Source organism: Oncorhynchus nerka, linkage group LG25, assembly GCF_034236695.1.
Source record: "Oncorhynchus nerka isolate Pitt River linkage group LG25, Oner_Uvic_2.0, whole genome shotgun sequence".
Classification (NCBI taxonomy): domain Eukaryota; kingdom Metazoa; phylum Chordata; class Actinopteri; order Salmoniformes; family Salmonidae; genus Oncorhynchus; species Oncorhynchus nerka.
The window spans coordinates 18,445,490-18,456,033 of NC_088420.1; the positions used below are offsets into that span (position 1 = coordinate 18,445,490).

Below are 10,544 nucleotides of genomic sequence, written 5' to 3' on the forward strand. Positions count from 1 at the left end.
TTTAAAATGTTCCTTGTGCATCACTCCATTATTGTGGAATTGCACATATCAAGAAGGCAGGGCGATGAGGGGAAGAAAGCGTGGATTTTGTTGTAGGGTAATCCTTTGCTTAAAAGTCATGCTGTGGTGGTTTTAATTTGCCTCCGTCCAACGTGGTGGTGAGTCGGATGTTGCTCTGGGTACCCCTCAAGTTTGTCCCTGCAGGGGGCACAGATCTCTGATAGGACAGGGCTCAACCAGACACACAGCATGTGGAAAAGGCGGAGGTGGTCTTGAGAGCCTTGGTAGCCAGGTAGTCTCAACACTTTTGGTAAGTAATTCAAGTTCTGAGTTAGATTCACACTAATGAACCAATATATACAATATCTGGTCAGGGGCCTTGATAAATTGTTCAACCCTCTGTAGCGCCTTACCGAGCGGTGATGCAACCTGTCAGAATGTTCTCGATGGTGCGGCTGTAGAACTTTATGAGCGTCTGTGCACCCATGATTAATCTTTGCAGTCTCCTGAGGGGGAAAAGGTTTTGTTGTGCACTCTTCACGACTGTCTTGGTGTGTTGGGACAATTCTAGTTTGTTGGTGATGTGGACACCAATGAACTTGAAGCTCTCAACCTTCTCCTACAGCCCGCCGATGTTAATAGGTACCTGTTCGCCTTTTCCTGTTGTCCACGATCAGCTCCTTTGTCTTGATCACGTTGAGGGGAGAGGTTGTGGTCCTGGCAACACACTGCCAGTTCTCTGACCTCCCTATAGGCTTTCTCATCATTGTCAGTGATCAGGCCTACCACTGTTGTGTCGTCTGAAAACTTATTGATGGTGTTGGAGTCGTGTGATGAGCTTTGAGTGTACTATGGTGTTGAACGCTGAGCTGGAGTCAATGAATAGCATTCTCACATAGGTGTTCCCTTTGTCCAGGTGGGAAAGGGCAGTGTGAAGTGCAATAGACATTGCATCATCTGTGGATCTGTTTGGGCCTTATGCAAATTGGAGTGGGTCTAGGGTTTCTGGGATAAGTGTGTTGATATGAGCTATTACCAGCCTTTCAAAGCACTTCATGGCTATGGACGTGAGTGCTACGGGTCTGTAGTCATTTTTGTCAGGTTGCCATTGTGTTCTTGGGCACAGGGAATGGCACTTCATGGCAACCAACATGAGTGCAATGGGGTGGTAATCATTTAGGCAGGTTACCTTCGCTTCCTTTGACTAGGGTGGTCTGAAACATGTAGTTATTACAGACTCTGTCAGGAAGAGGTTGAAAATGTCAGTGAAGACACTTGCCATTTCGTCAGCGCATGCTCGCAGTACACGTCATGGTAATCCGTCTGCCCCTCGGCTTTGAATGTTGACCTGTTTAAAGGTCTTGCTCACATGGACTACCAAGAGCGTTATCACAGTCATCCAGAACAGCCGTGCATGCTTCTATGTTGCTTCGATGTTTTCCCTAATGGGGGTGGTAACACCTTAGCTATTACCCTAATGGGGGTGGTAAACGCCTTAGCTACTACCCTAATGGGGGTGGTAACCCTTTAGTTACTTTCCTAATGGGGTGGTAATCAATTTCAATGCTCAATACCTGTTAGCACATATGACTACAGCAAGCAACAATCACATTCTCAATCTCCCTTCTTGACTGGCTGGACCATCTACACCAACCACCTGACTTGGACTGGGCCTTTGGGTAACTATCCACTCTGTTTTGGATCTACTGACCTTTTGGTTAATGTGCATTTGCTTTGTTGTTCATATGTTAACCTGTTGCGACGAGCAATCCCGTATCCGGGAGCGTAATTATAGCCTCAAGCTCATTACCATAACGCAACGTTAACTATTCATGAAAATCGCAAATGAAATTAAATAAATATATTGGCTCACAAGCTTAGCCTTTTGTTAACACTGTCATCTCAGATTTTCAAAATATGCTTTTCAACCATAGCAAAACAAGCATTTGTGTAAGAGTATTGATAGCTAGCATAGCATTAAGCCTAGCATTCAGCAGGCAACATTTTCACAAAAACAAGAAAAGCATTCAAATAAAATAATTTACCTTTGAAGAACTTCGGATGTTTTCAATGAGGAGACTCTGTTAGATAGCAAATGTTCAGTGTTTCCAAAAATATTATTTGTGTAGGAGAAATCTCTCCGTTTTGTTCATCACGTTTGACTAAGGAAAAAAAACGAAAATTCAGTCATTACAACGCAAACTTTTTTCCAAATTAACTCCATAATATCGACAGAAACATGGCAAACGTTGTTTAGAATCAAATATGTGTTTTTCACATATCTATTAGATGATAAGTCACTCGTGGCAGTTTGGTTTCTCCTCTGTTCAAAATGGAAAAATGCACGCACCTGGAGATTACGCAATAGTTTCGACAGAGGACACCGAGCGGACACCTGGTAAATGTAGCCTCTTATGGTCAATTTTCCAATGATATGCCTACAAATACGTCACAATGCTGCAAACCCCTTGGGGAAACCACAGAAAGTGTAGGCTCTCTCCTTGCGCATTCACAGCCATATAAGGAGACATTGGAACACAGCGCCTCAAATCTGGCCCACTTCCTGTATGAAATTTCATCTTGGTTTCGCCTGTAGCATTAGTTCTGTGGCACTCAAAGACAATATCTATGCAGTTTTGGAAACGTCAGTGTTTTCTTTCCAAAGCTGTCAATTATATGCATAGTCGAGCATCTTGTCGTGACAAAATATCTTGTTTAAAACGGAAATGTTTTTCATCCAAAAATGAAATACTGCCCCCAGAGGTTCAAGAGGTTAAGACATGGTGCGTTAAGTGACAACTTTTGCAGCTTCAATAGTGATAATGGATACACTCCAGAGACTTTGGTCTTTTGTCGGCTTCTCTTCAACTATAGGCTTGGCTAGTCATAAATTGCTTGTGCAGTTACTTTTACTTTGAGTTATTCCTCTTTATCTCGCTGGAAGTCCTTTCTTCCCCTCCCACAGCCTTATAGTGTGTCTATATAACCCATAAAAAACATTGTCCTTGCTTTCTGCCAGGACTTCCATGATTATTTGACCTTTTAGAGCATGTAGCCCCAGTCGTGAAACCGTTTCACCACCCCTCCCATTTCGTCTTGTGAGTTGTTGTGGCAAATTGTTGGCTAAATGGAGATGTTTGGTGCAGTGCATGAGTGAATGTCCCTGTATTCTGGCATGTGATGCAGTAGGAGTAGTGTGGATCACAGGTTGTTTTTCAGCCTGAATAGCCTCAGTATGTCATTGCAGCTTTTGGAGCATGGGAATAACTAGAATTATTAACAAATATAGCCTAAAACAAAAACATATATTTCAGAAGCTTTGCCTTCGTTTATTTTGAGTTGTATAGCATTATTGTGTAGATGTTGGCTTTTTTTGGTAACCAATTTGTGTTTTTTTTTGTCTTATTCAAGACCGTTGAATCAATACCATTCGAACTACTGGTAAGTCATGTTTTGTTGAGACCGTCATTTGGGGTATTTTGTTTTTGCCTCAGCCTTGTCTCGTTTCAGTACCTTGCCTGGTGTTTGTCCTATTCTCTCTTCAGACCTGCACTGAAATCTACAGTCAGACTGCTGGCCCAGGGTTTATCTTTAGGCTATGCAAAGCTCTGTGCCTTAATGTAATCGGCGTTGTTGCCTTCTCTTTAGAGGCATTCCATCCAGGGAAGTGTCTATAGACTGGTTGATTCTGATGCTGGCAGAGCTCTTTCTCTGGCTATGCTCAAGACTTAAGTGTACGCTGAAGGCCTCTACATCTGCTAAACGGTGTACTGTAAGATCTTTCAGATTGGATTTTGACTTCTGATTTGCACAACCTGTTCAACCATTTTAGTGGATGCATAGTCTGTTATTCACAAACTCTCCACATATAGCCTACTGTCATTAGCCTGCATGGGCAGTTTCATTCAGACCATCTGTCTCTTTTAGTGTAGTCTGTAAATGACAGACTAATTGCCTGCCGGTCTAAAGGAACAGGCTATGTTCCTTTTTTAACCCCTCATCTCCTGGAGGCCGCCTTTTCACTTCTCCTTACTCTCAGGTTTCTGACCATTTCCCTCCTTCATTCTAGGTCAGAGGACACTACAGCATGGTGGAGATGTTCTGGATACCCAGGTGATGGTGAACCCATCCCATGAGTTGGTCTGCTCAGAGGTGAGTCCTAATTAGGCTAAATCTCTCACTGTTAGCATCAGACCTTGTTGTTGAAGTCTTTATTCAGTTTAAAGGTATGCTGTGGGTAGTCTATAGTTCATTTCCCAGTATTTTAAAATGAATATGTTCAGAATGATAAAATCACATCTTTATGAAAGTCAGTATTACATAGTATTAAAGGGGAAGTTCAACCATTTTTACACTATTTTATTTATACTCCTTCTGTGTAGTTGACCCCCCCAAAAAAATAACGTATTGATATTTTGTTTTTAGGGCTGCAATCCCGTTAACGGGATGATATGACAACAGTGCAGGGCGCCAAATTCAAAACAACAGAAATCTCATAGATAAAATTCCTCAAACATACATGTATCTTATACCGTTTTAAAGGTAATCTTGTTGTTAATCCCACCACAGTGTCCGATTTCAAATAGGCTTTACAGCGAAAGCACCACAAACGATTATGTTAGGTGACCACCTACTCACAGAAAAATTCAGCCTTTTTTCCAGCCAAAGAGAGGAGTCACAAAAAGCACAAATAGAGATCAAATTAATCACTAACCTTTGATGATCTTCATCAGATGACACTCATAGGACTTCATGTTACACAATTACATGTATGTTTTGTTTGATAAAGTTCATATTTATATATAAAAATCTCAGTATACATTGGCGCGTTATGTTCACCAGTTCCAAAAACATCCGGTGATATTACAGAGAGCCACATCATTTTACAGAAATACTCATTATAAATGTCGATAAATACAATTGGTAGCCATGGAAATATAGATATACCTCTCCTTAATGCAACCGCTGTGTCAGATTTCAAAAAAACTTTACGTAAAAAGCAAACCATGCAATAATCTGAGACGGCACTCAGAAAATAAATAAAATTATCCGCCATGTTGGAGTCAACAGAAATCAGAAATCACATTATAAATATATATATAATATAAATATAATATTCTTCTCAGGTTTTTGCCTGCCATATGAGTTTTGTTATACTCACAGACATCATTCAAACAGTTTTAGAAACTTCAGAGGGGTTTCTATCCAAATGTACTAATAATATGCATATATTAGCTTCTGGGACTGAGGAGCAGGTCGTTGACTCTGGGCACCTCTGGGCACCTTTCATCCAAGCTACTCAATACTGCCCCTGCAGCCATAAGAAGTTAATGAGAGAATTGGTTGACATTTTCATTGTAGTCGATGGAAAGTGATGACTCAGAGCAAAATGTCTACAAATTTTCTCTGTAATTAAACAAAATATCAACATTTTTAACCTCGCCTTGAAGTAATCTTTGATTATCGTTCAATAGCAATTTTACTAAGGTTTGCTCTGCTTTGCATAGCTATTGCTTTGTTCTGAGATGGAAAGGATCCAATTTCTCATATGCCATCTGCACTACACACTGCCATTGCATAACACGCTTCTTTTCCCTGCCATCTGGCTCTCATTTCATACTGGAAATCAAATAGTTTTGCTGCTGTAATGATTCACAAAACCCTCCTCACACCAACATAATCTCCTTTAGCCTGTGTCTGATGCTTAATGCACTTGTGATATTTTAGAATGCATTAAATGGAGAAATATAAAGTTGGTTTCTGGCTTTATCTGTGTTCTCTGCAAGCGTATCTGCTGGTAATTTCAGGTATTTGTTTTTCAATGTTATGCCTGAAGAAAATTTGCAGTAGGCTTAGTACTGGATATGTAAACAGTAATTCTCTAAATATTTTCTTGGGCAAAGGATGGGTGGGGTGAGGATTTTTCCACATTGAAGTGCTGCTTTTCACAGCTTGAGATTATTTTTATACCATTAACAGTAGAATATTGCCATAGAGTTTATTGATGGATTGCTTTTTTATCATTAAAATGTTAACATATATAAACAATATATAAAAAGTATGTGGACACCCCTTGACAGTAGAATGGTCTTACTAAAGAGCTCAGTAACTTTCAACGTGGCACCGTCATAGTATGCCACCTTTTACAAAAGTCAGTTTGTAAAATTTCTGCAGTGTCAGAGCTGCCCCGTTCAACTGTAAGTGCTATTATTGTGAAGTGGAAACATCTAGGAGTGTATCCTTGTGTTTTGATCTCTTGATTACATTGTATACCTTTTAAATGTGGGTTGTTTGTGGCCTTTGGTATGCATTTAATTTGGATCAAAATGAAGGTCTTATCTGGCCATAACATAATGCCATTTAGCCCTTTTATCATATTATAGACTGTAGGCTTGAATGAGAGGCCTTGTTTCTCTGTGTGTTCTGTAACACCAACACAGTCTATACTATTGACCTATTTGGAGTATTAAAGGCTACTGGAGCTTAATTTTCATGACTTTCTTTCCATTTCACTAGGTGCGCCGGCTTATATCTGATGTGTCTCGCCACAAGTTGTTGGTTCTTGCTGGACAATGTGTTGAAGAGGCAGGAGATCTTGTCTTACAAACAGGATGTTTCTCTCTGAGTGACTTCATTCACATATTTGCTGATGAGGAGGTGAATTCATATTTTACTGTAATATTCATTCAAGTTACAGATCAATCTAAACTAAATCTAAGCTGGTGAAGAGATTTACATCAAACCATTCTATCTCCTTGAACAGATTGGAGAGTTGTTGAGCTCTGCAGATCCCACACAAAAAGCTAACCTCACGCTGAGTTGTCCCAACTCTGGGGTGTGGAAGAACTCTGTGTTGGAGAAACACAACCTACAAGACTTCATCAACATCAAAACAAACCCACCATCAGTGCTACCTGAAATGGAAGGTCTGCAAGAGTTCACAGAATACCTCTCAGAGTCCCTGGAGCCACAGTCTCCGTTTGAGTTGCTAGAGCCCCCCAGTACTGTAGGCTTCCTCAAACTCTCCCGCCCCTGCTGCTATGTATTTCCAGGTGGGAGAGGAGACTCTGCCTTCTTTGCTGTTAACGGTTTCAACGTTCTGGTCAATGGTGGGTCAGATCCTCGCTCCTGTTTCTGGAAACTGGTTAGACATTTGGACAGAGTTGACTCCCTGCTCCTCACTCACATTGGGGCTGACAATCTGCCAGGGGTGAACAGTCTTCTCCAAAGGAAAGCAGTAGAACTGGAGGAGGAACATTCTACTGACTCTCAGATCAATGAGGACTGGATGAAAAATCTAATTTCCCCTGAGATTGGGGTCGTTTTCCTTAATGCTCCAGAGAGATTGAAGTCATTCCGGAGTGATCCCAAAGAACTGCGGAGCTGCGACCAAGTGGCACTCACTTTGCAACACCTTGAAAGGCTAACGATCAATCCAGAACCTCTTAGTCGCTCAAATGGACCCAGCATTGATCCTCTTATTCTTTTCCAGAAGATGGGAGTCGGTAGACTAGAGCTGTACATTCTTAACCCAGTCAAAGGCAGTAAAGACCTTGAGGCTTTCATGAAGACCTGGCCCGGCAATGGATCTAACATAAAAGGCTCAGAGATGCCCCTGTCTTGCCTTGTCTCCATCTGTGCTCTACTGGTGTGGCATCCTGCCAGTCCTCATGAGAAGATCATTCGAGTTCTCTTCCCTGGGTGTACTCCGCAGGCCAAGATTCTTGAAGGACTTGAGAAAGTAAAGCATCTAGAATTCCTGAAACATCCAGCCGTGAGCCTCAGGGACCTTGAAGCATCCAAATCAGATAAACAACCAAAACGTGCAGAGAGTCGGGAGAGCCTTAAGTCCCTGCCCAAGGATTCAAGACCTAGCAGTGCCTTGCTGAAGGACAAAGTTGGACGTGGGGATGTTAAAAAGCAAGACATAAAGTCCAAACCCAAGGCTCCAAGTGACATTGCTAATAAAGAATGGAAGGAAGGGGAAGATAAGTCCAAATTGAAGGATGGGGATGCTAAACAAAGGCCTCCAAAGGCTGAAAAGCTTATGCTAAAGAAAGAACCTTTAAAGGATGAGAAAAAAGAAGTAAAAAAGGATGAGAAAGCCTCCATAGGTGTTGTCAAAAAGGAAGAGAATTTGGAGAAAAAGAAAGAACCAGTTAAGAAAGAAACTCTTGGTCCAAGACCAAAGAAAGACATCAAACATGATCAAAAGAAAGATCTCAAGAAGGAGGTAAAGCCAGAGGAGAAGAAACCAACAAAACCACTCAACAAGGATGTCAAAAAAGCGACACCTGGACCTTCATTAGGAAACGCAGAGGCAAAAAAGCCTTTAGTCAAGAATGGAACATTGAAGAAGGATGCAATCCCCAAGAAAGACTCATTGAACAAGGCGGCAAAGCTAAAGACGGATAAAAAGGAGCCGGAGAATCATAAAGCTTCTGCCTCTGAGGGGGATGCTGATCGTTCCAAAATGTCAACGCCTGAAGACATGACAGCGGAATTCGAGAACCTCAGAGCAGAAAATGCAAAATCAGAGGAAAGGACTGCTGTTGTAGTGAACACTATAGCGGACATTAAAGGAATAGAGCAACCTGCGGCAGAGAATGGATCAAGAGCAAATGCAGAGAGTGGGGACATCTTGGAAAGTCCACAAAAGTTCACCTGCATGGAGACACTGCCAAATCCAGAGAAAGCCCTGGGAACCACTTCGCCTCTTGACAAAACTCCGAAAAGTGACCACAGCGTGAACTTTGATCTCACACCAACTGAATACAGGCTACTTGATGGGGCCCTGAGAAATGGGCAAGAAGATGTTTGCACTAGCTCAGATGAGAAGACTTTAGAGTTGGTCTCCCCTGCTGACTCAGCCCCTAATAGCGCTGGGCATACCCCTTTCCACCAATCACCTGAAGAGGATGCTCAGGGCTCTGGTGAGGACAGTAGTCCCGGGGGAAGGGTGCCTAGCATTGGGTTTGAAGACTGCCACATCATGGGTTCTTGCAGGAACTCCGAGGTAGGCTCCTTGAGGGGGAACCTAGGCAACTCCATGTCGTCCCAGGACAAACAATCAAGTCTTTTGACACCGAGTCCCTTCATGCTGCCTGACTCTGTCTCACCCAATATTACCTCCATGCCTGCTGAAATCGGTTCCCCACACTCGACAGAAGTTGACGAGTCTCTTTCTGTGTCTTTTGAACAGGTGCTCCCATCTATTGATGAGTCACCCAAGGGAGACCATATGGACAGGTCCTACTCAAATGGGCATTTTGCAGATTCTGACTCCAAAATGGGGATGCCCTTACCCTTGAGTACATCTCATAACACGCGTCCTCCAGGGGATGGCTCAGAGGAACGCCTTCCTGGACTACATGGTCTTCTCCCTGACATTCCCCATGATGTCGACCTCTGCCTGGTCTCACCCTGTGAATTCAAGCACTCCAAGTCCCCAGAGAACCAACAGCAGCATCGGTCTCTAGGGCTAGCCACGGGTAGCCCGCGAGAACTCTCTGAAGACAGCAACCACTCCCAGGAGCTAGCTAAGCCACAAAGCGGAATTAATAGTGATCGACATTCACCTCAAGGTCAGGAGACCCCTCCCACGTCTGCTAGTGAATCCCTCAACACAGCCACAGATTCAGACATACCCCCAGGGACTGAGGACTGCCCTTCCATCACTGCAGACATGGACTCAGACGAGGACTCTGGGAGTTTCCCGCCCCACCATCCACATGACCATCCCAGCTCTTACTCCTCTAACAGGGGAGCACAATATTCCTCTCAGGACCCTCCCCCAGCCCCAATGAAGGATCTGCCCCCCTTGCCGCCCCAGCCCGGTACCTGCATGACTGACCCTGAGGCTGATGCACCAAGCAAGACCTCAAAGAGTGCCGCCATAAAAACCAAGAAACCAGCCGGGGTCACACAGAGGTCAACGTCAGCCACCAGTACAGCTCTGAACAGCAAGACCAAGGCTGGCAGCACAACTGGTACATTGAAGACCACCTCAAGCCTTGACACAAGGCCTTCATCCCGCACGACCACTAGTGGTTCCAGACCTGGAACTTCAAAGTCAGTTTCTTCAGGTAGGCACAGACAGGGTTTTACACTTTGAATGATGGCATATTAGCATCGTTCATTACTTGCTTTCTAAAATAATTGTTTGTACTTGCAAGTTATTGCAATACATTTAGTCTTCTTATATCTAACTGCTATCTGTCCTGCAGGTTCTCTGGGCAGTAAGGTCAGTGCAGCTGGAAGTGCACCAGTTTATTTGGACATGGCTTATCTCCCCTCTGGTTGTGCCTCTGCCACCATTGACGTGGACTTCTTCCGACGCCTGCGCTCCTCCTGCTACATCGTCAGTGGCGACGAGCCCCTGAAGGAGTCAGTCATGAGACCCATTCTCGACGCTCTACTGGAGGGAAAGACTGTCTGGCCCGATGTGCAGGTCAGCCCCCAATCTTCTCATTTCTCTTTTTCTATGTACATCTGTAGAATGTCAACCAACGTAGACTCCGTTAAATGACGTTGCCATGAGCAGC

General features: G+C 43.4%; 1 protein-coding gene across 1 annotated transcript in view; it reads left to right on the forward strand.

Moving 5' to 3' along the window:
* Positions 1 to 10,544, forward strand: part of LOC115109120 (microtubule-associated protein 1B-like) — a 55,360-nt gene that overhangs the window by 41,171 nt on the left and 3,645 nt on the right. The window contains exons 3-6 of the mRNA XM_029633725.2: positions 4,070 to 4,152; positions 6,517 to 6,657; positions 6,764 to 10,085; positions 10,227 to 10,450. Coding sequence (XP_029489585.2) covers positions 4,070 to 4,152; positions 6,517 to 6,657; positions 6,764 to 10,085; positions 10,227 to 10,450 — 3,770 coding nt within the window. The remainder of the gene's footprint in view (positions 1 to 4,069; positions 4,153 to 6,516; positions 6,658 to 6,763; positions 10,086 to 10,226; positions 10,451 to 10,544) is intronic.